Source organism: Myotis yumanensis, unplaced genomic scaffold (genome assembly GCF_028538775.1).
Source record: "Myotis yumanensis isolate MYYU_CA2020_CCGP unplaced genomic scaffold, mMyoYum1.0.hap1 SCAF_18, whole genome shotgun sequence".
Lineage (NCBI taxonomy): Eukaryota > Metazoa > Chordata > Mammalia > Chiroptera > Vespertilionidae > Myotis > Myotis yumanensis.
This window is the reverse complement of record NW_027223769.1, coordinates 34,998,445-35,025,599: the sequence shown is the minus strand read 5'-3', so window position 1 is coordinate 35,025,599 and position 27,155 is coordinate 34,998,445. Positions and strand designations below refer to the sequence as shown.

The 27,155-nt window shown below is 53.8% G+C and overlaps 1 protein-coding gene across 2 annotated transcripts in view; it reads left to right on the top strand.

The window, feature by feature from the left end:
- The window catches only part of GNAO1 (G protein subunit alpha o1), a 120,232-nt gene that overhangs the window by 56,179 nt on the left and 36,898 nt on the right, over positions 1-27,155 (top strand). For both annotated transcript variants that reach the window (XM_070398609.1, XM_070398610.1), the window contains exon 3: positions 20,206-20,347. In XM_070398609.1, coding sequence (XP_070254710.1) covers positions 20,206-20,347 — 142 coding nt within the window. The remainder of the gene's footprint in view (positions 1-20,205; positions 20,348-27,155) is intronic.

The following is a 27,155-nucleotide window of genomic DNA, read 5'->3' as shown; positions in this document are numbered from 1 at the left end:
ACGTGGGGAGGCCGTTCGCTCTTCCCTCCTGCGTCCTTCCCTCCTGCATCCGAGGCTGGCGTCCTCCTCAGGGACTTGGGACTGTTGCTGTGGGTACCAGCCCTCTGAGGATTCACGTCCTCACTGAGTGCTCAGACTAGGAACACCTCATCCACACACCATCCCCAGGAATACTCAAGCGGACACCGTTCCCCCTGGCCCAGCCCAGTCCCACTGTGAATTGGGGGGGTGGGGGGGCCTGTCTTCATAGAGGAGAGATGCCCTGCTGCCTTGGGGTGCACTGGCCTGCCCCCCGCCCCAGCTCACAGGGCTCTTCTGGCAGGTGGAGCCCAAGGCACCCCGGGGAGGCGCCTGCTGGAGCTGGATTCTGAGGCTACAGAGATATTAGGGGTGATGGGCCCGCATTCTTACTTCCTGGTCCAGAGCTCTCAGCTGGGGAGTCGCTCTCTCCTGACCTTTGAGTGTCTAAGGAGATAGCACCAGCAGCAGCCATCGCTGGAGCCCAGTGTTCGAGCAGGGAACGATACCACCCCCGCCAGGCCCTCTAGCCTGGCCCAGGTTCTGGCCAGCTCTCCCAGGAGGGCTCCCTCAAGGACCCTGGGTCTGGTGCCAGGGCCCATCACCCCCACCATTCCTCCTCTCGCCCGCAGCAGCGTATGACTCGTCTTATCACAGAGATTAGCAGGCAGGAGCCTGGGCTGTGGAGTCAGAAGACCGCTGTTGGAGCCCCAGTCCGGCGCCCGGCCAGCTTGTGACCTTGAGCAAGTCCCCTTACCTTTCCAAACCTCTGTGTTTTCCCCCTGGACGATGGGGAGGAGGATAGCTATCCTTTCTCCTTAACACTTGGAGTGGGGGAAACGAGTTAAGTCGGCTCGCGTGAATTGCGCGTACTCCGCGGGAGCCGTCTTAACACTCCGGTGTGGGGTGAATTTCCCGCCAAAATATAAGATGGCGCGGGCAATTATTTAGGTTTCCCGCGCAAAATCAGGGATTTTTATGATACCTATTACCCCAATGGGTATGAAACGGTTCGCATACGCAGGTAGGTATCTTTGTGAACGGCAAACAAACAAATATTTGGTAATACGCAGTTACAATTGGCCCGAGTTTACACGTTTCCCGCACTCCACCGCAAATCTATATGAACCGAGTTAAGACGGTTCCCGCGGAGTACGCGCAATTCACGCGAGCCGACTTAACTCGTTTCCCCCACTCCAAGTGTTAACTCGGTTCATATAGATTTGCGGTGGAGTGCGGGAAACGTGTAAACTCGGGCCAATTGTAACTGCGTATTACCAAATATTTGTTTGTTTGCCGTTCACAAAGATACCTACCTGCGTATGCGAACCGTTTCATACCCATTGGGGTAATAGGTATCATAAAAATCCCTGATTTTGCGCGGGAAACCTAAATAATTGCCCGCGCCATCTTATATTTTGGCGGGAAATTCACCCCACACCGGAGTGTTAACAGGGTATGTGCGACGTCCAGTAAGACAACCGTAAGGCAATGCTTAGTTGTTTGAGAGCCTGTAAAGAAAGCCAGTGGTGAGTGTGAGGAACAAAAATGTCCCTTACGGTCCAGGGGGGCAGATATTGACCACGCTTTTCAGACATCTGGTGTTGGCAGGCACTTCGTGGGACCACCTGCCAGCTTCAACGCTGAGCTATGGGGTACCCCGCTGAGCTCCTCTCGGAGGTGTGGCCGTGACATGAAGGTTTTCGAAACTAGGCTGTGGCCTAATGGGCTGCATGCTCCTGGCATGTTTGGAAGCAGAGCTAGGGGAGGTGTGGGTGGCAGAGTGGGATGAAGGAGCTAGCGTTGAGCCTCTGTCTCCTTCCGAGGCTGGGAGTGGGAGAGAGATGGGAGATGTCAAGTCTTCCTAGGACTGAGCTTCCCATTAAAAAAAAATAAACATAACCTCCAAAAAATTCAAACCCCAAACCTTGTTGAAATTCTAATGAAAATTTATCTCAAGTTCCAATAATCAGAGGGGAATTTTTTGTAATGGTCAGTGCTCTCGTTCAAGAACATATATCTCTTCTTCAAATCTGCTTTTACAGCCTTTAGTAAAAATGTATTTTCTTTTAAGTAAAACATACCTATTAAAAATACACATATCTTGCCCAGCTGGTTTGGCTCAGTGGATAGAGCATCGGCCTGCGGACTGAAGGGTCCCAGGTTCGGTTCCAGTCAAGGGCGCATGCCCGGGCTGTGGGCTCGATCCCCAGTAAGGAGCGTGCAGGAGGCAGCTGATCAATGATTCTCTCTCATCATTGATGTTTCTATCTCTCTCTCCCTCTCCCTTCTTCTCTGAAATGAATAAACATATATTTTAAAAATATATATATATCCTAATGTACAACCTGATGAATTTTCACAAAGTGAATACACCAAGGTGCCTAACACCCGAGTCAAGATGTGAATCCTGGCCAGCACCCTCTCTTCATCATTCCCCCCACCTCGGAAACCGCTCCCTCGACTTCCAGAAGCACAGATCAGATTGGCCTGTTTTTATATTTTACATAAATGGAATTATACTCTTTTGGTTTTTGTCTTTGACTTAACATTCAGGTTTATCTGTATTGTTGCGTGTGGTTGAGGTTGTTTCTTCCCATTGCTGTGCATTATTCCATTATGTGACTAACCACAACTCTATTTATTTCTTCTGCAAATGACGGGGATGATTTCTGGCCTTGAACTATTACCAATAGCGCTGCTAGGGAACATTCTTGAATGTCCTTTGGGAAACATGTGTACACATTACCTAGGAATGGAACTGATGGGCAGTAAGATTTTTTTGTAGTTTTCTTTGTGTAGGTTCTGTAAGTTTCCTGTATAATTTATTCATAGATACTTATAATTTCCTCACTATTGTGAATGGGCTATTTTCTTTATTTCCTTTTTCTAGGTAATTGTTACCATGAAAAAAAAGCTATTAATTTTTTAATATTTATCTTGTATCCAGCCACCTTACCAATTCTCTTATTAATTGTAGTAGACTTTTTTAAATAATAGTCTCATGTTTTCTTGGTACCCCAATGTCATCAAAAAAGTTATTTTAGCTCTTGTTTTACAACATTGATACTGTCTTTTGCTTTACTGCATTAGTAGTAGTAGACCATGATAAATAATAATGGTGATTACCTAGTTCTTGATTTTTTTCACTATTTATAATCGTATTTACTATTGGGTTTTGGTAAATACTTTTTATTTTGTATACGTAATTAGCTTCTATTTCTGTTTCTTAATTGAGAATGATCTAAATTTTACCAAGTACCTTTTTAGCATCTATTGATGTGACCATATGGCGTTATCCATGACATCTTGGTGGTTGTCATGGTTAATGCTGTTGAACTGAGTTTACTTGCCTAGAATGAACAGGTTTAGTTGTAACATGTTTTCTTTTAATACTTGCCTAGATTCAATTTGATAATTTTAAAAAATAAGTTTGCATGAATTTTTTTTTAAAATATATTTTATTGATTTTTTACAGAGAGGAAGGGAGAGAGATAGAGAGTTAGAAACATCGATCTGCCGCCTCCTGCACATCTCCTACTGGGGATGTGCCCGAAACCCAGGTACATGCCCTTGACCGGAATCGAACCTGGGACCTTTCAGTCCGCAGGCCGACGCTCTATCCAATGAGCCAAACCGGTTTCGGCTTGCATGAATTTTAATAAATAAGAATAGTTTAGTAGTTTTCTTTCTTGTGCATTCTTCTTCACAGTTTAGTAATTAAAGTTATGGTGGCTTCCTAGCATTCATTGGGGAGCTCTCCATCTTCTAGCATAACCTGAATCTTTGAAATGATGTTGGGATTATTTATCATTTAAAGGTTGGGTAAAATTCACTGGGTCCGTCTGGCATTAAATACCTAGTGCCATTTTCAGGAGTAGATCTTTGGTCCCCTTTCCAATTTTCCCATGGTAATTTGTCTATTCAAACATTCTTCTTCTTGGCTCAATGTTAGTAATTTATATTTGGCTGTGTAACCATCAGACTTTTAGGCTTATGTCATGGGGCTGTATGCGGGGTTCTTGATGATTTTGTTTTTCCTCTTCGGAAGCTGTGGTTGGGGCTCCTTTCTCACTTCTGATCTTTGACTATTTGCTTTTTCTCTTCATCTCTTCAAGATTTTATCTTACTTATTTTCAGTGTATGTATTTATACTCTCCACTATTCTACTGTATTTAATCTTATTCATTCCAGCTTTCAACTTACTGATTTACAATTGTAGTTTCTTTTGTTTTGGCTCGTTCTTTTGGTAATTTCTTAAGGAGGCTAAGTTTCTTTATTTTGTTGTATTTCTTCTTTAATCGTAGAGGCTTTGAGTTTCCCCAGAGCATGACTTTTGCCCTGTCCCGTGGGAATTGGTATGACATGCTCTCCTTAACTGCGTCCAGGTCATTGGCTTTCTTTCATTTCCTCTTTAATCTGGATTTATCTAGGGTGGGTTTCTTCATTGCTAAGTGAATATTTTTCTTCTCACCTTTTTAAATTTCTAATTTCATTATTTGTGATCAGAGATTGCAGTCTATAAAAGCTTTCCTTCGTAAAATTCGTTAAGGTTTTATCTCGGTGGCCCCATATGTGATCCATTTTTTGCAAATGATCCAGGTTCCTAAACTAGTCCTTTCTGTATTCAAGGAATGTAAGGTCCTGCGTATTTCTCATAACTCAAATGATCTTATTCATTTTCTCTGTTCTCTTCATTCATTTTTGCCTACAATAGTCGTCCATTTCTGAAATAGGCACTTGAAATTCCACACTAAAATTTTATCTCTTCCGTACATGCTTATGTTGTTTACAAGGCGTCTGATGTTTTTAACTTCTTCATAAAGTGTTCCTTTCATCACTAATAATGTCTTTATTTATCCTCTGCACTATTTTTCAAGTAAAATTTCCCCTTACCTAATTAATTTTGACACTCCTGCTTCCCTTCTGTTTGCATTTGCCTGGTATCTATTTGCCTATGCGTTCATTTCCGACATTTCTACACTTTATTTTAATTACTTTTCGTATAAGCATCATGTACCTGGGTCTGGGTTTTTGTTTCGATTTTTTAACCCAATCCGACAGCTTCTGTTTTTTAGTGAGAAACTTGGCCTATTGACTGTCATACTTGATTTCATTTCTTCCGTCTGATGGTATGTTTTTAATTTCCTTCCAGTGCTATTTTCGTATTTTTCTTTCCTCTTGTTTATGCTGGTTTGATGTAGTTGCTTTGCATTTCTTTTTTTTCCCATGCCAATTTGGAAGTTCTTACTTTTCCATCTTATTAAAGGTTACATTCTTTCCCCCTTAATTCATAATCAAATACATGTTATTCCACTACTACTTGAAAACAAGATAACATGAAATAACTATTTCTCCCTCCAATCGGCTCCATTTCCTCCTGCTTTCCCCCATTCCCTGGGAGGAGACCTTTAGAATCATTCCCAGGTCTCCTGTTTCAGATGTTTGTACCCTTCCTCTTCTACTCATTGATTTTGTTAGGATGGTTTAATATTTTTAGCGTTGGCGTGTGGTTGGAATTTTTCTTGTAGTATGTCCCTCCTATTTTCAGAGTCCTTATTCATCCTTCCTTTCAATTCATAGACTCGGGTCTTCTGTGTGTATTTGGCTACTGGCTCTCCTCCATCCGTTCCTTTTCCTCCTTCTAAAATACCCCATATTCTCAAGCTAGATCTCCCTGGATCTGTCCTCCATGTCTTTTTCCTTCTCCCTCGTGAATTGTGTCTCTTTCCATCTTTGGAGATAACCTTTTCATGTGATCTTCCAGGCCACTACTTCACATCTCAACAGAAACTCACCTACTACAGTTGGGAAGACTTTGTCTTAAATATGCAGAAAGCCTTTCCTCTCTATCTGAACTGCTGTAGGGCCCGTGTGATTCTCTGGTGGGCTTGTCCTCTGTCTCCTGGAGCAGCTCTACTTCGCCGGGCGTGTGCATGGTTTGTTCTGACTGATCTTCTGCCGGGTGCATGTTCCTGAAGCATACTGTTCCTTGTTGGTCCTCTGGTGCGGAGTCCAGAGTGCCGGCCTTCACTGTGGAGTGGGGCTGGCAGGGGTAGGGCTGCCTCCTCCTTCCGGGCCAGTGGCATTGCGGTAGGTGAGCCACCAGTCTGCTCCCTTTCTCCCTGGACTCTGTTCTCCTTCAGCCGCAGGGGCAGGGGGAGTGCAGCCCACTTGTTCAGCTACACTTGGCTCCCTGGGGTCCAGGGAGACCTAGGCCAGTCAGGCAACGCCAGTTTCAAACTCCCCTTCCCTCTGGGAGCCACATGTCTCTCCTGGCCAGGCTCAGTATCTGCAGCTTTTGATTCTTGCTCTGCTGGTCTCCAAGTCAAAGGGAAAGATCCGCACACCAGTGTTTCAGCCAAATCTCCCCCATGTACCCCCATCTGCCCAAAGGCTCAGCAATTCTGATTCAAGGTGGGCAGGTAGGTTAAAGAAGGTCCTCTCTCTCTCTCTCTCTGGTTGCTCTTCCCTGTCATTCCCATTCTCAGTTGCCAGCAGATCAGCTGTACTGGTAACGCCCTACCCTTCCCTTCCCTTCCTCTGGGGCAGGCTGTCGCTATGACTGACACCCAGAGACCCTAACACCCCCGGCCCCTAAAACCCCCTCCACTCTTTTGTCTGCTTGAATCCGATTAAACACTGGATTAGATTCCAGAATCGTATGCTCCAAGGTCCCTCGCAGTGTGGGCCGATCGCTGTCCCTGTCCCCCAAGATGACTTGCAATAGTAACAAGGACACAGCGTTCAGCAACGTTGAATCCCATAGTGGGAGCGTTCTTTTCCCAGCTCTCTCTCGGTTCTTCTGATGATGACAAATCCAAAGCCTTGAGTTTGGTGTTACTATGCCTCTGATACCTCTTTTAACACTTAAAAATCTCCCTTTTAGCAAAACGAGAGAGAGAGAGAGAGAGAGAGAGAGAGAGAGAGCACGCTCGCGCAGGTATCATGCTCACAGTCTTTGGTAGACAACAGTATGTGCCTTTAGCGGGTGGGGAAGCTGACGGGAGGAAGATGTGAGGGAAACCGGCAGTTGGGCGAGGGGCCTGTGTAGTCTGCAGAGCCGGGTGTGCATGGAAGGGGATGCGGAGGAGGCGGCCCAAGGTCTGAGCCCGGGGCTCTCCACTGTTTCGAGGTTGGAGTCCTTCCCCGTTGCCATCGGTGCGCAGGACCCTTTCCCGCTCGTTGGCCCAGTGCCTCTGAACGGCTCGCTCAAGAGGCTCGCTTCCCATCACTTCTGGGCCACTTCTCGGCAGCCGGAGCCACGTGATTGTCATTAGTGTTCCATGTGTCTGACCAGGCAGCACTTAAGTGCAAACATGGACTGTGGCCAAGCTCCCAGCTGTGCAGAGCCTTCTGCTTGGCCGTGCAACCTGTCGGATCCTTGGCAGGGGGAGCGCGGGGGGGCGGGGGGTATCCTCCCCTGAGGCTGCAAAAAGAGATGGAAGCAAGATGGACCCATTACACAGGCTTGAGCGTGGTTCACACTGAATATTCCAGATCCACAGAACCTGTCAAATTCCTGGTTGCCGGTATTTATTAGGGTAACCCCCCCCCAAAAAATCTGCCATTAGTTTATAGCACTCTTCTTTTCTACCAGCTTATTCTAGGAACATGCCAGTAGCCGGCTCTCTGAAGGGGTCACAGTGCCCACAGAGCCAGCAGGCAGTAGGCCGAGGGCTGTGGAGTGCAGGGGCCTGTGGGTCACTAGAGAGCATTGGCCCTGTCTGCAGGATCCACCGAGAATGTCCAGTTTTTTTTTCCAGGAGATCAGTATCTGTTTGTGAGAATTCTCCTGGACTGTAAACATTTGCTCCCATTTAAAAAAAAAAACACAAAAAACTAAACCAAAAACTCAAGACCACTAGAAGCCAAACAAAACACAGCTTTCTCTGGCCCCAGTCCAGGCTGCCGATGGCCGGTTTGCGGCCTCTGCTCTGGGACAGTGGGACAGTGGGCCGCCCCTCGCTAAGGTTCTCATGCTTCCCCCGTTCCTGTAAAATGGGGCCAGTCCCAGGGCTCCTGGGACGGAGGTGATGGAGGGGACCCTGCTTCGGTCCCCGGTCCTGCTGCTTCCGGCTCAGAGACCTAGACCACGCAGATGCTGACCTCCCCGAGTCTTAGTGCACTTCTCAGTAGAAGGGGGGTACGTGTGTTACTTGACCCCGAGACGTGTTGCAAATATTCGATGGAAGCACAGACATAAATGCCGGGTACAAAGTTAATGTTTAATCCCTGGGAGCTGTGCTTATTGTTCAAATACCATCTGCGAATATGCTCATCAGAGCTAAAGGGAGTGGTGGGGATTTGTTACCGTTCCGGGCAGTGGCACACCAGCCAGAGGAGGGAGCCCCTCGCCACGTCTGCATCACAGGAGGCAGCCGGCTGGACTGCGAATGGCCTCGCTCAGCTTTCTCCCCTTGATTTTGTTCAGGAACATGAGTGGCCGTGTTGATATTCCTGAAGTCCTGGGACGTGCCACCCTGGGAGACCCGGCGCCGTGTCCCCGTAGCTTCCCTGTGGGCTGCTGTCAGAGACTCCCACACATTGGCCCTGCCATACTCACCGCCTCCAGGCAGCCCCTCCCCATCACAGGATTGAGGGGTGCTGAGGGCATGGGGGCGGTGGGGGGGAGGGGAGTTCTGTCATCTCCATTCAGAGAAGTAAGGGTTTAGGGCAGTGGTTCTCAACCTGTGGGTCACGACCCCTTTGGCGGTCGAATGACCCTTTCACGGGTTGCCTAAGACCATCCTGCATATCAGATATTTACATGACGATTCATAACAGTAGCAACATTACAGTGATGAAGTAGCAACGAAAATCATTTTATGGTTGGGTCACCACATGAGGAATTGTATTTAAAGGGCCAGAAGGTTGAGAACCACTGGTTTAGGGGCTGCTCTGGCGAGGTTTCAGTCTGAAGCTGGCCAGGGTTGCCCCTGGCACCTCTAGCCTCCAGAGCCCGGTCGGTGCTTCTCACGTTGACATACACGTGGCAGTCAAGGTCACTCCCGTACACAGAGCTGCATTGATTGTGGGGAGTGCGGCCAGGCACATGCCTGGCTTCAGAGGGTCCGTTATCTGAGCTCAGGGTATGGGAATAGGCCTGGACCGGCAGCGGTACAGGCAGGATACTTGCTGACACATTCTTGCACGGCCAGCCGAAGAGCCCCAGGGTGCTTTGTGATCCGTGTGAGTCAGCAAGTCCCCGCTGGGGCTGTGCAGGAGGCCGGCCTGGCTTCCCAGGCCACGGGCAGCACCTGCAGGAGGCCCGTCAGTTGCTGGAACCGAAATTGGTGCACCGCTAGCCGCCCACGCCGGGATGCTGCCTGCCTCCTTGTCGGGTGCACGATCTACAGTTCCACACCCAGGAAGCCAAGGCCTGGCCTTGCGCTTAGTAGGGGGTGGGAGTGTTGTTGAGTTGAACGTCACCCTTGGGAGCTCAGTTTGTGTCCACCTCGGACGCCGAAAGAAATTGTGTGTGTTCTCTACCCCCTCCCACCATCTTCCCTAGTCCCGAGCCGCCCGGTGGCGAGGCCATCCTGATCCGCATGCACGTTGGAGCGTAAAGCGCAGTCTGTGCAGAAGTGACTTAGGACAGTTGTCCAGCAGTTGGCTATGGTGATGGTAAGCGGAAATCTTCCGTGGTGGGGACACATGGCAGAGTCAGGGTCCCCCAGGACAGACTCCATCCATCCGTTCGTGGTCCGCTCCTTCGGCAACATGTGTCTGGCCTTCTGCGCGGGAATCTGAGCTGGATTCCGCCTGCAAAGGGGGTTTTCAGCCCAGTGAGCGAGCTGAGACGCAAGTAGAGGGAGGGAGCCCACACGGTACTGTGAATGGTCCGCAGAAGGGCAGAGCAGGGCAGGGCAGGGCAGCGAGTTCATTGGATGAGGATCAAGCTCTGACCTGGAAAGGTGTTTTTGTTTGTTTGTTTATTAATCCACCCAAGGATATTTTTCCATTGATTTTTTTTTTAAGAGAGAGTGGAAGGGAATGGGGAGACAGAGAGAGAGAAATATGGATGTAATATCCATCGGTTGCCTCCCGTACACGCCCTGACGGGGGCCCAGGGATTGAGCCTGCAACCCAAGTATGTGCCATTGACCGGAATGGAACCTGGGCCCCTTCGGTCCATGGTCCGACGCTCTGTCCACTGGGTAGAGCTGGGAAGGTGTTTATAGAGGAATAAGAGTCTCCATGGAAGAGCCCAGTGTGGCAAGAGCAACCTCCGGGTTGTTGCTACCCCTTCTTAATATGAAAATTCTCTCCCCTTCTGTCCGATTGGTCAGGGGTTTTGTCCCTCGCCGGCCTGATCCCCTCCCTCTGAACATGCCTGCGGCCACCAGCATTCCTTGGAGGTTGTGGTCTGAGGGCTGTCCGTAGAGAGCGCGGGAGCGTGGGCTCTTGGGAATGAAGCTCGGGAAGTCCCTGTTCGCCAGCTCCCTCCTCTTTACCATGACGCTTGCACGCACACTTACACAGCTTTACTAAGGCCGGATGCTGGAAGGTGAGTTCAAGGTCGTCGGGAGGATTCAGCATGTGACTATCCACGGAGACCTTAGCACGGAGCTGCCCCTGTAGCCGTAACTATCCTGCCCCAGCCCCAGCCCCACAACAGGGGTGCAGAGCAGTGTTCTGGGTGAGGGTTTGGGCCAGGCAGTGTGCATTTTCCTCTGGTCTTGACCCTGCATCCCTCATGCGGAGGCCTGATCAAGTGGCAGATCTCAGGATGGCAGAGAGGCCCGTCCTCCTTGGACGGCTTGTCCCCAGTGTGAGCCAGTCTCAGGCTTGGTCGTTCAGAATCCCTCAGCTGCAGCCGCTGGACCAGAGCAGTCCTCCTCCTCCTCCTCTTCTTCTTCCTCCTCCTCCTCCTCCTTCTCCCCCTCTTCCTCCTCCTCCTCCCCTTCCTCCTCCTCTTCCTCCTCTTCCTTCTCCTCCTCCTCCTCCTCCCCTTCCTTCTCCTCCTCCTCTTCCCCTTCCTCCTCCTCCTCCTTCTCCCCCTCCTCATCCTCCTCCCCTTCCTCCTCCTCCTCTTCCCCTTCCTCCTCCTCCTCCTTCTCTCCCTCCTCCTCCCCCTCCTCCCCCTCCCCTTCCTCTTCCTTCTCCTCCTCCTCTTCCTCCTCCTCCTCATCCTCCTCCTCCTCTTCCTCCACCTCCTCTTCCTCTTCCTCATCCTCCTCTCCCTCCTCCTCATCCTCCTCTTCTTCTTCCTCCTCCTTCTCCTCCTTCTCCCCCTCCTCCTCCTCCTCCCCTTCCTCCTTCTCCTCTTCCTCCTCCTCCTTCTCTCCCTCCTCCTCCTCCTCCCCCTCCTCCTCCTCCTCCCCCTCCTCTCCCTCCCCTTCCTCTTCCTTCTCCTCTTCCTCTTCCTCCTCCTCCTCTTCTTCTTCCTCCTCCTCCTCTTCCTCCTCCTCCTCCCCTTCCTCCTCCTCTTCCTCCTCTTCCTTCTCCTCCTCCTCCTCCTCCCCTTCCTTCTCCTCCTCCTCCTCCTCCTTCCTCCTCCTCCTCCTCCTCCCCCTCCTCCTCCTCCTCCCCTTCCTCCTCCTCCTCCTCCCCTTCCTCCTCCTCCTCCTCCCCTTCCTCCTCCTCCTCCTCCTCCCCCTCCTCCTCCTCCTCCTCTTCCTCCTCCTCCTCCTCCCCTTCCTCCTCCTCCTCCTTCTCTCCCTCCTCCTCCCCCTCCTCCCCCTCCCCTTCCTCTTCCTTCTCCTCCTCCTCTTCCTCCTCCTCCTCATCCTCATCCTCCTCTTCCTCCACCTCCTCTTCCTCTTCCTCATCCTCCTCTCCCTCCTCCTCATCCTCCTCTTCTTCTTCCTCCTCCTTCTCCTCCTTCTCCCCCTCCTCCTCCTCCTCCCCTTCCTCCTTCTCCTCTTCCTCCTCCTCCTTCTCTCCCTCCTCCTCCTCCTCCTCCTCCCCCTCCTCCTCCTCCCCCTCCTCCCCCTCCCCTTCCTCTTCCTTCTCCTCTTCCTTCTTCTCCTCCTCCTCCTCCTCCTCCTCTTCCTCCTCCTCCTCCTCCTCCTCTGCAGAGGCTCAGGCCGCAGTGAGGGCTCGGGCACTGCTTATGCTCCAAGCCATCCGCTGAGCCCCGATCCCAGTGATGGCAAAAATAGGCCGAGAGTGGCACAGCTGGGTCTGCTCCCCCTGCAGCCCGAGTGGATGGATGCCTCTGGCCTCGGGCAGAACCCTGCCCACCCAACATCCCTAGAAAGGGCAATCGATGCGGGAGCCCACAAAGTGGTGTTTATGGACTCTCTTTTCTTGGGCCATGACCATGGCATCGTGGTTATTAATGAGGAGCCTCCCTCTGCCTGAGAAAGGCCGGGGTGGGGAACCCGGGAGGCCACGGCGGGGCTACTTCCATCCACCACACGGACTGGCACCCTTCCTGGGCCGGTGCGGGAGGGAAGGCTGGCTGGGCGGGGGTTGCTGTGTGTCTCTGTGACGGTATCTCTCTCGGTCTGGCAGGCCATGCCCTCGCCTGGAATTCTCTCTCACTCGCTTTCAAAGACCTAACAAAGGGATGACGCAGGAGGAGCCAGAAGAATGCGGCTCACGGGGTGCCAAGAGCTTCGGGGGCCTGCCTGCGTGCGCACGTGGCCCTGTTTGTCCAGTGGAAATGGATGTGGCCACGGACCCCTGCCATTTGGTGGTGGGCGGGGGGGGGGGGGGTGAGTGACCCTGGAGAGGAACGTGGATTCAGACTTGCTTTTGGCAGACTTTTCCCCAAGCGTCCCCCCAAGAGGGTGTGAGAAATGTGATCTCCCCAAGGAGCCCCATGTCTGCGGCCTGTACCTTTGGCCTTGAATGCTCCTCCGCGGGTAGCTGAGAAGGGTGCTTTTTGTTTGCCCCTTTGTTTCGGAACAAACACTCACCCAGGACGGCCCACCGCCCGGGGCAGGTCTCCAAGCCGTCCACTGCCTGCGCGTGCGTGCCAAGTGGTCTGGCCGGGGAACCGGGGTTCTTTCATGCCCCTTGGTCTCTGGAGGTCGGTGGTGGCATGTTAGTGTCCTTCCCGCCCAATCACGTGCTGAGAGGCAGAAAAACAAGCCCTCGTTTAACAAGAACAGGAAGGGGAAACCGAGAGCCTGTGAGCGCCTTTTCCAGGATGCCTGTGTCTGTGATCCAGAAGAGAAGCCGGGCAGTGACGTTCTTGGGGTTGGTTTGGTGTTTCTTTGTGTGGATTTTGGTTTGGTTTGGTTTGGTGTTTTGTTTTTGGTGTGTGTGTGTTTTTTGTTGTTTTTTTGAGGATTAGGGGCAGCGGACAATACTTTGGGAGCCTGGAATGCCTTTAAGAGAAAAATGCCCCCCAGGCCGACTTGGCCACTGTAAAGTGGGGTTGGAGCCAAAGCTCTGCCCCCCCCCCTTGGGCCTCAGAAGGTATGCGGTAACCAGATACCCCCTTTCAGCTCAGCAAGGCCACATGGCTAGGCCAGTGCCCTGCTGCCATCCTCCCAAACAGACTCGCGAGGACTGTGCTTTGCCTCTGCCGTCATCAGAACTCCTGGTTGCTAAGGACGGCAACCTGCCTCGGAGTGGGAGTGACCGAAGCACAAAAGGAAGCACGTGGGCTCATATAACCGAGTAGCCTAGACGTAAAGCAGCTTCAGGCATGGCGGGATCCAGGTATGGGTCAGAGGGTCAGCCCTGGAACTTAGGCTACGGAGGGAGAGAGTCCCCTAAGTGGGAGGAAGGTGGTTTTCCAAGGGAAGGGAGAAGAGAATCTGGGCCAGCGGAAACAGCGGGTGTCCACTCCAGCCCTCCTCCGCCGTGTACGAAGCTCACCCCACACCTAGGCGTATTGTGCGGTGAGCGGTGAGGGAGCCGCAGGAGCCCAGGCAGGAGACTGCCCACGGACTGTCAGAGTCCCACCTGGTCCGCTTGGCTGGCAGAGCCTTTGCACCTGTCCACCCGGCGTCAGAAAGGGAGACGTGGTTGGTGGCTCGGGGTGGTGAGGGTCTGGCCTGTGAGCCCTCTGCCTGAGACAGCGGGCTCTTGCGGCCTTTTCTCTCTTTCCTGTGTTCACGAGGACGCATGCAGGGGCGAGGGAGCAGGGACGTAAATAATGAACAAACACGGTAGGCAGGAAGGCAGGGGGGCTTCTTCCCCAGGATCGATCAGGATGAGCTGCAGCCTTGCTGGTGTGTTCTCCGCAAAACACAAGAACAAGCTGGTCCCCGACATGTGGTACCGTTCGTGTATTAGACATAATGCCCTAATACAGAAGTTCTCAACCTGTGGGTCGCGACCCCTTTGGCGGTCGAACGACCCTTTCACAGGGGTCGCCTACGGCCATCCTGCATATCAGATATTTACATGACGATTCATAACAGTAGCAACATTACAGTTAGGAAGTAGCAACGAAAATCATTTTATGGTTGGGTCACAACATGAGGAGCTGTATTTAAAGGGCCCGAAGGTTGAGAACCACTGCCCTAATAGGAATGCTTCACTGCATTATGTCAGCGGAAGGCGAGAGGGCAGTCCGCGGCTGCCCTGATCAGGCAGATGGGAAGGCAGGAGCGGCACTTAGATTGAGGCAGTCACTTCGACATTGAACCAATTCGCCTCACTCCTGGGCCTTCGCTGTGTTTAATGAACACTCGGGTTTCTGCATAGGCGTCGGGAAAAGGGCTAGGGAGCCCTAACGCGCTCTGTCATCTCTTTTCGACGTCACCAGTGAACTTGACAGTTGGGTTTCAAAGAACGGCTTTTGGATTTTCCCAGAAGGGAATGTGGAATGGGCAACGTACGGCGGCTGTGTGTCCTGACCCTGAGAAACCCGTGAGAACCAGCGTGAGGGTTCAAGGAGGGTGACCCATGCCCGCGAGTGAGGGATGATTCTAGTTCGTATCGCTGGGGAAAGGGCACAGGTCCCGGGCCCCGAGGGAAGCCACTGAGCACCCACGGTGGAGGCAGGAGAGGCCGCCGGGGGTGAGCGGGATGGTGGTGGGTGGGGGAGAGATGTATGTTCCGCCCAGCCCACAATGTACCGTCGTTTTCCAGCTGAGCAGTCGCCTGTTTGATTCAGCCATCAGCCAACACTCACTGGCCACTCCCTGTGTGCCGGGCACTGCTCAGGGCTGTGGTCAGTGAGTGAGACAGACGAGGTCCCTGCCCTCCTGGAACTCTGGGCATATGGGGAAGCAGGCACCATAACAGTAAAATATATATATATGTGTGTGTGTGTGTGTGTGTGTGTGTGTGTGTATCAGGTGGTAGTAGATGTTATAAAGGGAGATAAGGCAGGGTAAAAACGGGATGACAGAGGCAAGGGGCCTCTTGGAACCAGAGTGGTCTGAAGAGGTGACAGGTGAGCACAGCTTGAGCTCAGTGAGGTATACAGGTCCTCATTTCACAGCGTCTCAACCTTTTTTCTTTCCTCCTAAGAAATCTTTGAAATACCTAATACTTGTATATTTTTTAATTGATTTCAAAGAGGAAGGAACCCCTAACTGGTTTGGCTCAGTGGATAGAGCATTGGCCTGTGGACTGAAGGGTCCCAGGTTCTATTCTGGTCGGGAGCACATGCCCAGGTTGCAGGCTCAGTCCCCAGTAGGGGGCAAGCAGGAGGCAGCAGATCAATGATTCTCTCTCATCACTAATGTTTCTATCTCTCTCTCGCCCTCTCTCTTCCTCTCTGAAATCAATAAAAATATTTTTTTTTAAAAAGAAGAAAGGAGACAGAGAGAAAAATAGGAACATCAATGATGAGAGAGAATTATTGATCAGCTGCCTCCTGCATGCACCACACTGGGAATCAAGCCGCAAGCCAGTCCTGTGCCCTGACCGGGAATCGAACTGTGACCTCCCGGTTCATAGGTCGACACTCAACCACTGAGCTGCAACTGGCTGGGCGCATCTCAATGTTTGGCCCACCAAGAGCACCTCTGATTATTTGTCCCATGTTTTGTGAGCTGCTGTATCCCAAAAAGACGACATTTGGCAAAGACGGACATGACCCTGGAGCTTGGTTAACCTGAGGGTGACCACAGGGAGTTGATACAACCCAGGCCCAAAGCCGACACACGGCCTGTCCGAGAGGCTGGGGCAGCGTGCACAGGAAGCGGCACGGAGGCCCAGTGATGTCCATGCTCATGCCCACTGGTCACTGGAAGAGCCCAGACCAGACCCCAGGCCTCAGGAGCGATGAAGTGGGGGTGTAAGCCACCACAGAAAGTGGCAGTGTCTCCTGAAAACACGGGCAGGGGCAGGGCCAGCGCCTGGAAGCTGAGGGTGGATTGAGGGATGGAGGGGCTCCTCTAGGGAGGATGGCCGAGCTGCCTCGAAGGATTTCCGGTAACACCGAGGGGGAGCCCAGGCCGAAGGCCTCGATGCTGACCAGAGGAGGGCTGGCCAGAGCCCCGCTCTCTGGGGCCTTCTTCTGCCCACTTCGCCTGAGGGTGTGATGCTTGTTGGTGGCCAAATGGCATAAGAACCTGAGTCTTCCACCTCCAAGTCCAAGGCAGGATCCCAGGATTGAGACCAGGGAAAAAGGCACAGAGCTTAGAAGGCAGCTCTCAGAGCGGCACATGCACATACACATACGCACACACATGCACAACACGTGCGCACGCGCGCGCACACACACACGCACAACACCCACGCACACGCACACACGTGGGATGGGAGCTGGCACGCACTTCCACCCCCACCCCTACCACCAGTGCCAAGAGTCTCGGGATAGGGCAGGGGCCACGCTGTTCCCCAGATAACAGCAGCAGAGGCCAGTCCTGGAACCACGCGTCCCGGCCTGGCCCCTGGCTCCGTCTGGTGACAGTTGGCAGCTGGCGTCTTGCTTCTGGCCCGCGTTACCCCTTATTAAAAACGGCGTGTTTAGAACAGATTTCTGCAAGTCACTGTCCCCAGGACTCACCTCTTGTTTGGTAGCAGTCCTTCCCCTCGGGAGTGGCCCGCCTCGTACTATTATTTTACAGTCCCTTGTAGCCTCTGTGGTTCTAATATTAGACTATCATGTTTTAAATAGAGCATTAATTACTAAGGAGGGGACATCTCATTTATGTTTTAGATCATGTTTTCTCTTAACCATACACTTTCACCCAGAGTGAAGGAGCTGGGTTTTCAGTTGGGTCCTTTCCAAATCGCAGAGCGATCCTGTGTGCGCACGCGCCACTCAAGCCCAGCCCGCAAGGCCAGGGGCCGCCCTGCCCCTGGTTTGTCCTGTCCAGGTGTACAGCTTTCTGTCTTCATTAGGAGAAACGGGCTGACAGTCCGGCAGCCTCCCCAGCAGCTGCTTGAAGCTGGGAAGAGCTCCATCCACAAGCGATGTCCACGGGCAGGGGTTTAGTGGAGTGACTCAGGGCCCATTCAGACGATGGGCCTCGAGGCAGCCAGTGACGACTGCTGGGCAACACGGGGCCACGCAGCGTGATTCCATTTCCGGAAAAACAATGCACACGTGGGCTCCCAGGTGAAAGGACTGTCATCTACACCAACACGCTGGACGGTGCCTCCCTCCGGGCGGTGGGACGATGGCTGCCGGATGGCGGGTTTTCTTTGCTTCTTTTTTGCTCAGCTGTGTGGGTTGGAACCCAGGAGTGTTCCCAGAACAGGCCTCCATCAGGCCTGGAGAAGTCAGGGAAAGAGGAGGGGGGCTTCCTTTTAAACGGATCCACACTTGGAGCAGAACCACGGTGGAAGTCAAGATGGTTTGGAAAAGTACACAGATGGGCGTTGTTCTATTTTAATAGGTGACTGTTTTAATGTGTGTTAAGAAAAAAGATACAAGTGGTGCGTAGCCCTATGCGATTGGGTCTCTGCTGCCCTCACTGGCCTTTCCCCCACTACCCCCTGCTCCAACCCCACTGGCTCCTCCTCCTTCCTCTAACACAAGGTGCCCCAGGACCTTTGCACTTGCTGTCCTCGCTGCCCCAAGTGCTCTTCCTCACATAAATGCAAGGTCCGCTCCTCCTCATCATTCAGGCCTCAGCTTTACATGTCACCTCCTTTCCTGGCTCCTAACTCTGCCCCCATCCATTGTTAACTACCCTTTTTGTGGTTATTACGCTATCATTATTTGTTTGTTTACTTCTTTTTTTCCTATCTTCCCCTACTGGCCCATGAGTCCTTTGAAGGCAGGGGCTGTGTCTGACCTGTTCACCGCTGTCTCTGGGTGCTCTAGGAAGTCTACCTGGCACGCTGCAGTCAGTTGTGTGGACGAGAGGAGGAGGGGATCGAAGAAGGCAGTGGCCTTAAGGCTAGCTCCCGCCCTAGCAGTCAGGGAGACAGCCGTTATGCCCGGAGGACAGCAAAGCTCCTCACCTCCCGTCCGGGCCTCCAGGCCTCAGTGCCTCTGCTCTCTGGGAACTCTGAGAGGTCAGAAATCCGGGTCCCACCAGGATCACTTTGCAAAACACACACATCTTACCTCGGCCCAGCCAGTCATCTCAAAGGTGGACACGTCTGCCCCCCCGCCACCCTCCCAGCACCCCGTTCATTTAGGCCTGGTCACACAGCTCGAGTCTGTCTCCAGAAACCCCACCTTTACCTAGATCCTTAAAGGGATTGTGGTGGAGGATGGAGCTGGCCCCGTGCCGGGGACAGGGTGCTGAGGAATGGAAGCAGAGGAGGGGCGCTGAACCAGCCGGGAGATGGAGTGGGAAATGGCGTGTCCCAGCAACTGAGGGTCTGTGAGTCTTGAACCGCCAGAAATTGGGGGCAAAACTGTGTGTGGGCTGCACTCGTCACATTCTCAGAGGCTTCTATGGTTAGAGAATGGCTGCTGGGCCAGATGACCCTCCAAGGTCCTTTCCAGCTGCCGAGCCTGTGGCTCTGTGACCATATAAGGCCGCTGTGTCTGGGGAGCCTCACTGCGGCTGAAAGCAGCCCTGCACGGAGGGGAAGCAGAGAGCAGAGGGAGCCCCAGCCCTGCCCCCCGCCCCAGGGGCCCCAGACAGCAAAGAGGAGCCCAGGTGAGGGAGGCCAGGGGTCCCTCCTCGGTTGCCTCTTCCCAGAGAGCTCCGACCCTCTCAAGGGGGGGCTGGTGCCGCTCTCCCTCTCTCCCCATCCCCACTTGAGATCTCCCCATTGCACTGCCAGGTTTCCAGAGTCCAGATGGCGGCGCCGGCCCAAACCTGGACACTCAGGCCCGCAGAGTCAGCCTTTGCTCGCTCCCCGTATTGCTTCTGGTTTGGTGGCTTGGAACCCCTCTCAGAGCCCCTGAGTTTCAGGTGGACATCAAGCTCGGCTTCCCTTCGCTGCCCGGGTTCTGCAGGCATAAAACGCCGGTGGGTTCCCACGCTGGCATGCACATGCGCGCTCATGGTTAGCTTCAGGCATGGCTGGATCCAGTGGCTCAGATGATGTCTCTGGGACATGATGTTGCACCCTGTCACTCAACCGTGCAGAGGACAATGCTACTGGCTTCGACTGAGGTGCCCATGTGGCCTCCCTCCTGCTCCCCCAAGCTTGGCCTTGTCTCCTTTAGACTCAGACCCGGGCTGTTTCTCCAGCCTCAAACCAGACACCTCCTGGCCTTGCCTCACTCTCCTCGGGATGGCGCTGTAGGCAGTGCTCCGATGCTCACTTTATGTGTAAAGTTCTGGGCTCTCAGGGCACCTGGAGCTAGGCACCCAGGGCAGAAGCAGCAGCCCTGCCGGTCAGCATCGGTCGGCCTGGTGGTCACAGGCAGGGCCTCAACTGCCGCTGTGACACTCACCCAGCTGTGTGACCTCGGGTGGGTGGCTTACCCTCTCTGAGCCTCCGTTGCCTCCCCTGTACGTGGGAAATCACAGTTTTGATCTCCTAGGATTGTTTTGAATCTTAAATGAGATGGTGCGCGTGAAGCGCTTAGCAGAGAGAGGAAGCCCTACACTCCTGAGTGGGTAAGACCCCGAGCTTTGCTTAAAAACACGAATAGCTGACGTTGATGGAGTGCCTCGTGCGTGCCCTCCCGTGCTAAGCGTTTTCATGTATTACCCACACCTGTTGACTGCCGTTGCTCTCGTGTGTAGGGAATGTAAAAAGACTGCCTTTCTTTCCCACGATTCTGTTTGTTCAGATTAATTTTGAGTAATTTGGGTAGATTTTTCCTTCAGATCCGATGGTCCCAATGCATCGTCTCAGTAATTCAGGTCCCGGATCAGACCCGGCCCTCGGCCAGGAGGGCGGCCCACGCTCTCGGGGCCCAGTGCGGAGGCGCACTCATCGGTGGTGTGTGTGGTTTTTCTCCAGGATCATCCACGAAGATGGCTTCTCGGGAGAAGACGTGAAGCAGTACAAGCCTGTCGTCTACAGCAACACCATCCAGTCCCTGGCAGCCATCGTCCGGGCCATGGACACTTTGGGCATCGAATACGGTGACAAGGAGAGAAAGGTAGGCCGCTGAGCGCAGGGGCCCGGCCAGGAGGGGACCTGTCTCGGTCCCCTGCTGCGTCCTCATGACTGTGCCAGGCTGCCTTCCGGGCACAGGAGGAGACTGTGCTGTCTGTGGGAGGGAAGGCTAGCCACCCACCTAAGCCAGGAGACAGTCCCTACCTGGTGCGCGCAAACAGGGGCTTGGCTGGTGGGCAAACTTCCCCGAAAAGTCGCCAACAAGGACAACGAAGTTCCAGGGCTCATCTCGCAGATGAGAAAGGGCGGGTGACTGTTCTAAACTGGGACTCCCACCCTGCATAGTACCTGCTCTTGGGCAATTAACATGAACAGAGAAAATATTTTTATATATATGTTTTTATTGATTTGAAGGAGAGAGTGGAAGGGACAGGGAGGGAGAGATAGAAACGTCGATGAGAGAGAAACATCGATCGGCTGCCTCCTGCACGCCCCTACTGGGGATCGAGCCTGCAACCTGGAATCAAACTGGGACCTCTTGGTTCCTGGGTCGACACTCAACCACGGAGCCACGCCGGCCAGGTGTGGCAATAGGTCTCAAATGTAACAGCCTACCTGGCCACCACCCCCTCCTGAGGAGAGCTCTCCATGCCTTGTTTGGGGGGTGAGGGAGCAGCCATGTGAACTGATTTTTTCTTCCCTCGAACCAAGGGGTGTGCTTTCTGCCTCTCGGGGGTGGGTCTGAGAACCTAAGGGGCTCCTCTCCCTATAGGAAGGGGACGTCCTAGAACGGGGACTGTTTTTCACTTGAGTTTACAGGCGGCTGGTAAGTGGTGGATGGAATACGTATATAAAAGCTTCTTATTTGCAAATGTCTGCATTAACTGTAAGACTGAACTTTATGCAGCCGCACTGGCAAAATGAAATTAAAGGGAGGGAGCGAGGGAGGGGAACAACCTCAGGGAATTCTATCCCGAAGCTGCTCTGGGCCCCCTGGTGGGATTCCGAGTCCCAGTTCCTCTCTCTGTGACCTGTATCGAGAAAGGGGAGCAGGTGGAGGCCTCCCAGTGCCCTGGCCCCACAGGGAGCCTCTGACTACTGTGTGGTTTGCCCGTGTGGTTAGCAAAGACATATCCCGTCTTTGCTAAAAATGACCTCCATCCCAGAGGAAAATTCCCCTCGCCTCCTCCGGGTCAGAGATCTCACCTGCGACCGAGCTTGGCGAGTAAAATTCAATGCTGATGCACAGAATTCTAACTCCACGGCCCAGAGTCGTCCCGGCTCAGGCACTGGCTCCTCCAGGTGCAGGGGAATGGGGTGACGCAGTGTGTCTGAGGCCAGCCCTGGGGCCAGGGAGCTGGGAGCTGGCAGGAGGGCCTGTCCCCAAGCACTTCTCCCCAGGGACAGGCTCTGGTTCGGGCCAGAGAGTCGGGGCCCCTGGAAAGAGGGCACTGCCGTTCTCCAGCCTTGTTCCCTTTAAGCACTCACAGGCAAGGCGGGGCGGGGGCGGGTGGGGGGGGCTCACGGTGAAGCAGGCCTGCGCTGGCTGCTGGGATGCGGATGAGCACAGTGGGAGAGGCGGACTGGAGGAAGCAGACAGTCAGCAAATACCGACTCAGACCATCAGAGTGGCTGAGGTGGCCACCCGGCTTCATTCATTTTAACAATAACGGCCACAGTGGTAACAAACAGCTATGATGTTTTATTGAATGTATTGGGGTGACATCGGTTAATAAAATTATAAAGGTTTGAGGTGTACGATTCTAGAACACATCATCTATATATTGCATTGTGTGTTCACCACCCCAAGTCAAGTCTCCATCACCATTTGCCCCCCCCCCCCCACTTTGCCCTCTTCTACCTCCCCTCACCCCCCTCCCCTCTGGTAATCCACATACTGTTGTATGAGGATGTGTGTGTGTGTATGTGTTTGTTTTTTGCTTAATCCCTTCACCTTCTGCTATCCCTGCACACACACCCACAGCCCCCCGACAAACAGCCATCATTTACTGAGCACCTACTAGCTGCCAGGCACTGTGCTGAGCACTTGACATATATATCCACTCATTTCAGTCAACTCTGGCCTTCAAGCCCAGAGAAGGAAACAGCTGGTCTGATCTTCAGACCCGGGGCAGACCACGGGCCTTGGCTCTCGGTCCGCCTTTCAGCCCAAGCGAGAGCACAGTACCGAGTCTCCGTTAACCAGCCAGCAGGCACCGGGGAATGGCGTGCCTCGTTCTTCCAGGTCTCAGAGAAAAAAGGGAAAGTACCTGTCATTTCACCGCTAAGTGAGTAGATGTGGGTGGAGTACTGACCATGTGTCGGCTTTGAGCTGAGCCCTGGTAGAGATTCAAAGTTATGTGAGATGGGGCCCTTAGGGAGCTGGCCATCCTCTTGGGCACACGGGGCCCCAGGCTGCCTGAGCTCGGTCATCCCACAAGCCGGTCGGGGAAAGCTTCCTGGAGGAAGTGAGGCTGGAACAGAGGTGCGGCATGGCAGGTGCGGGTGCGGGTGAGGACAGGGACTCAGAGCAGGGAAGAACCAAGTAAACTCCGTGGGTCGGCAAGGACCAGAGGAGATTTGGTTGATGGGGGAGGCCAGTGGCCAGAACAGAGAGGCTCAGGGTTCGGGCCAGGTGTGGGGAAGGTAGAAGATACGGTCAGGTCCCAATGTGGAGGGCCTTGGAAAGGATGCCAAGGAGTTTGGGTTGTATCCTGTTGGCACTGAGCAGCCATTGACAACGTTTGAGCTGGGAGGGATGGGTAAAAGTGAGCTTTAGGGTATTACGATGGCACGTGCAGGGTGGACTCCTGTGGGGGTGTGGGGGGACAAAGCTGGGGAAGCTATGCTAATTGACCCCCACATTGGGGTCTCAACAGGGGTAGGAAATGAGAGCAGCCAGGTGGTGTGGTGACTAAAGAAAGGGACCTGTGACTGGCTACTGGGGCAAACGGATAAGCATCAGGAAACTGAAACTCCAGCATGACCAGCCTGGATGCCTGGGGACACGGCAGACCACAGGCAGAAAGTCAGGAGATGGGGCCACACCCCGAGAGTCGGGTTTCCACCTGGTGGGTCTCCAGGTGGGAGTGGTCCGCATGGAGAGGGACTTAGAACCGAGTGGCAAGGCCTGTGCTAAACCATTTGCGTGAATTAAGTGATTAACACTAACAGCTCCCTGTGCGGTGGGTGCTATTGTCACCCCATTTTACAAGGGGAAAAAATGAGGTGCAGCGACCCTCGGTGACTTGCCCGAGGTCACGCAGTACAAAATGTATGCACATGGAGGATGGAGACACAGCCCTAATGAAACTGCAGTCCTCAGGGCTCAGTCCAGAGCAGAGTCCCGTTAAACAGGCACCCTACCGTCAGGGAAAGCATTAGGTCGTTACAAGAATCCCATCTTTTTGCCCTAAGTCTCTCTAAAGACGTGGAAAGGGACCCAAAGGACAACGTTTCCCACATAGCCCTCCTGTCTTCCTCATGTCGGTCCCACCCCCACTCTCCACATCCCCCCAAGTTCCCCGGAGACCCTCTCTCTACCCCCAGCCCACAGGGCTTCCCTCTCTTGCCCTCTTCCTCCTCCTCCTGTCCCCACCTTTTCCCTCCCTCCTCCTTCCACCCACTCCTCTCTCCTTACCAGTGGGTCCCTCTCTTGCTCTCCCTACCTCCCTTCATCTTTCCTCCCTTTTCCTCTTTCTTCTTCTCCCCACCGCCCTTGTTCCCCTCTCCCTCCCTCCCTCCCTGCCTTCCTCTCTCCTCCCTCCTTCTCTAACTCCTTTCTTCCCTCCCTCCCTCCTCACTGCCAGCTCATTATTATGCAAATTGTCTTAATCTTTTGAAGTGGTGTCTTTCCCCTTCCTCCTTCCCCGGCCCGGCCCCATCTGCATCACAAAAGCAGAGAGACTGGGCCGTCTGCCCTGTAAGGATCTGGGAGACTGGACAATTACAGAGTTAGGAGGCTCACAGAGAAAGTCTATATGAACAGTCCTAGCCCGTGTCAGTAGATTTACACACATGCACACACACATGTGTATCTATCAACACCTGAAAATGTGTGCGTGTGTATACTTGCATATATAAAACATATTGCAAGCTAATGGGATAATAGCAAAGGAACAATGCCTTGAACTTGTGTGAGGGTTTTATTCCATTGAAAAGACTCTTGTTTTCATCATTTGTGCCTATGCCTACTTCTCTCGCCACATTCTAATGTCCTAGAAGCACAAAATCTAGATCTCATTCGTCTCGTACAATGCCTGACACAGGAAGGAAGGGGCCTGGATCCGGTTCCCACTTCTACCACGAGCTCTTTGGAAGGTAAAATTAGTTACCTTCCTCAGCCCTCAGTGTTTTTGTCTGTAAGATGGGCACGATCTTAATACCCTCCTCGGTTACAGGCTGTAAGATTAAATGAGACGATGCCTGTGAAGTGCTTAGGATGGTGCCTGACAACAGAGAGTTCTCAGCAACACGTTCGCTCTTGCCCTTCCACCAGCTTGTTTAAAATTATTACTGCTAATAAAAATCGGTGAATTACCCTCCACTTGTCTAGTGAGGAACGGGTAAGGTTTTAGGTGCATTTTTCAGGTTAGATACAGAGGGACAAGGCGCCTAATTGGCTGCCTGGCGTGCGCGGCACTATAGTGCTTCTGTCCCTCTGAGGGGCTTCCTTAGGAACATCTGACCCCACCCCCCTCCCAGAATGGCAGCTCTTTGGGGAGGCCACGTCATATTTCACACTTAGCTTCCAGACTGTCATTGGATCGCCTCTGGTCAAAGAAATCTTGACATTTAAATCACACCGTGGAGCTCAGAACCCTATCCTATTTTTGATCATGAAAATATTGCGGTGCCATCTCCACGGCGCAGCGCTGCTCGCCCGGGGGTTTGCACTAACTCTGAAACAGACAAAAACAAGGATGCTCGCTGGCCTGCGTCCGCCTGCCTTCCCGGGGTCTGGAGAAACCTCAGTGGTGGCCGGCAGATCTGACGAGGCGCTGGGGGAGGTGACCCGCGAAGCGGCCGTGCCCACTCCCGAGGCCAGGAAGAGGTGCCTGCCTGCCCTGTGCTGGGCGCCAGGTACACAGCGAGGGGCAGCCCTGCCTTGTCCCTCTGCCTGCCCGGACTCATAGAGCTCGGAACTCCTCCGTTGAGGGCGATCGGATTCTGCTGCTCCCTTTTGCAGATGGGACCAAACAGGCCCCATCTGGCTCGAATAGGAAAGGGACTCCCTCAAGGGCGGTGTGGCCGGCCCAGCACTGGAACTGAGGTTTAGGCACCAGGGCTCAGCTCTCTCTGCTTCTCGCCAGGCTGCCTCAAGTCACCCAGCCAATGTGGGGCCTCCTTGTCTCCAATGGCCTGAGGGGCTCCTGGGAGGAGAATGAATCCCCCCGAGGACATTACCTGTTGGTTGGGTTCTGGTCCAGGGCACTGTGCATCCAGACAGCTGCCTCCTACCCCCTGCCCCAGCTCCTGACCACAGCCCTTCTGACCCCTCCTGACCCCTCCTGACCCCTGCTCCCTCCACCCCCAGCCCTGACCTGTCCCTCGTCTGTAAAGTAGGGATGATTCTGCAGCTGTGACAACCCAATACCACAGACGGGCGTGCTGGCCATGCAGCATGACCCTCCAAACACGGCAGGACTGTGCTACACACTGACCTCCACAGACCCTGTCTGGCCCAGACAGCCAGCTCACATCGCCCAGCCCAGCCCAGCCCAGCCCAGCGCTAGAAGTCTGGCTTTCTCTCCCTCCGCTCTACCAGACTCTCCTCCCCCGATATCCCTGGTCCGAGGTCCCCAGGGCACAGTCCTGAAATAGCTCACTGCCAAATTAGGTCCAGCTTTTCCAGCTCTGTGGGCGCCCCCGACACATACACTTCTTTCCCAGCCCTCTGTCTCCCTACCTTTCCCCTTCCCGTCGCTCTTCCCTGCCCGGTGCTGAGACCAGCCGGTCTCCCTGATGACCGCTGGCCAAGGAGAGGAAGGCAGCCCTCCCGGCCCCAGGCTGGGGGTCCACCACGGTTTTCAGGGTCTGCGGTTGTGCACCTGATAGCCATAGGTCATCGCTGATCCTCCTGTTTGAGCTGGTGACCTCAGACAGGCTCCCTCACTACCCTAAGCCTCAGTTTCCCTCCTCGGTGTAATGGGGTCGCACACTCACCTGGGCCCTGCACGGTGCTGAGCGCTTTCCACACGTTCACTCCCTCGCCCCTCCCCTTCGAGGGCACCCCGATTTGTGACAGGACCCCGATTGAGACATCGACTCCATCGCTGTCCTCATTCTGCAGATGAGAAAACAGAAGTGCAGGGAGAGGCGGTGACAAGCCCAAGGTCCCAGGGCTGTGGACCGGGTGGGAGCCCAGCAGCCTGGCCCAGGTGTGTGCTGTGACCCGGTCTGATGCGGAGGCAGGTCCACACGCTCCATCCCGGCTCCCCCCCCCCCCGCCCCCCCCCCCCCCCCCCCCCAGGAAAGGCACTGAGCGCCACAGCTGGGCCCGGGCCCTGAGCTCTGTGCATAGCACATGGCCGATGCGTCCAGGGAAGCAGCCGTGGGCTCTGATGCCACAGTGTGGCCACCTGGCCTGTGGGCAGATGAGGCCACGGTGCTGACAGCAATGAAGGCCTTGTCTGCCCTGGTGGAGGTTTCGTCTGCCCCCTCCCCGGCTCCTGGGTGAGTGGGTGGAGAGACGGCTTCGTCGCCACCATCCGGAGCGTGCCGGGAGCGAGCCGGGGCACAGGCTCGGGCCCCAAGTCCCTGTAGATTCCGAGCTGCATGGTGGGAGGAGGAGACTCGGGCCTGCCCTCCTGAACGAGGCCGCTTCCTCTTGGGAAAAGCGGGAGGTGGGA